Source organism: Penaeus monodon, chromosome 27, assembly GCF_015228065.2.
Source record: "Penaeus monodon isolate SGIC_2016 chromosome 27, NSTDA_Pmon_1, whole genome shotgun sequence".
NCBI classification, from domain to species: Eukaryota; Metazoa; Arthropoda; class Malacostraca; order Decapoda; family Penaeidae; genus Penaeus; species Penaeus monodon.
Genome location: NC_051412.1, coordinates 11,960,477 through 11,961,326, shown reverse-complemented (window position 1 = coordinate 11,961,326; position 850 = coordinate 11,960,477). Strand labels below are relative to the sequence as shown.

The following is an 850-nucleotide window of genomic DNA, read 5'->3' as shown; positions in this document are numbered from 1 at the left end:
CGCTATTGCTGTTACTATTTCAGATGAAGTGACAGTAGAGTACCTCCTAAGCCGAACGGAATTCTGGTTCCTGCTAGCATGTCTGTTGATTCAGTTCTGCTGCCAGAGCGCTTCAGTCACCCTCCAGGAGGCTCTCTGCTACCAGCTGCTTGGTGAGACACGTTGCTTTAACTGCTTTACTGTTGGTGAACAGTTCAACGTAATGCATATAGTATCGAAAACCAAAAACAGAGACGTTTTCTAAGAAGTGTGTGCAGCTTAGAAATAACATCTAATTGCAGAATACAAATTGCTGTCACTGAAATAATTCTTTGAAGTTTTCTACCTGATCAGATAATACCTGTGGTAAATTTCAGGCAATGCAAGCCAGGATTTCGGTAAACAGCGCCTGTGGGGTTCCCTGGGATGGGGCTTTGGCGCTGTGACTGGAGGACTTATGGTGGACTGGTATTCTCAGGTTAGTGGGCTGGAAGATAAGTTCTTCAGTGTTGTTCACTGCCAGTGAACTTAGAAAAGGTCATATCTGCAGTTGAGTGCTAATTGTCATCAGACGCCAAGAATATTTACACTGATATCATCACAAGGCGTGAATAAGTGCTACTGACACAAGTGTGTCTGTTTAAGCTAGTTATTTTTCTGACAGGGTAAAGACCAGAAGGATTACTGGCCGGCCTATGTGATGACGTTCCTCTTCCTCATGATGGACGTGATGGTAGTGTGCGGCCTCAAGTTCAGCACCAGCAGCTCCAAAATCACGTGCGCCACCGTCTTCAATGTTTTGTTGCAGCCGTCCACAGTCATTATTTTGGTCAGTTGTGTGCAGTCACGCAAGAGCCTTATAGTGCGCGGG

At 45.5% G+C, this 850-nt stretch overlaps 1 protein-coding gene across 1 annotated transcript in view; it reads left to right on the top strand.

Annotated features, from left to right (window-relative positions):
• LOC119590577 (major facilitator superfamily domain-containing protein 6-like) overlaps window positions 1-850 on the top strand; it is a gene marked incomplete in the record, with an annotated part of 16,369 nt that overhangs the window by 13,572 nt on the left and 1,947 nt on the right. Inside the window, 3 exon segments of the mRNA XM_037939251.1 lie at window positions 24-152; window positions 357-457; window positions 644-808. Coding sequence (XP_037795179.1) covers window positions 24-152; window positions 357-457; window positions 644-808 — 395 coding nt within the window.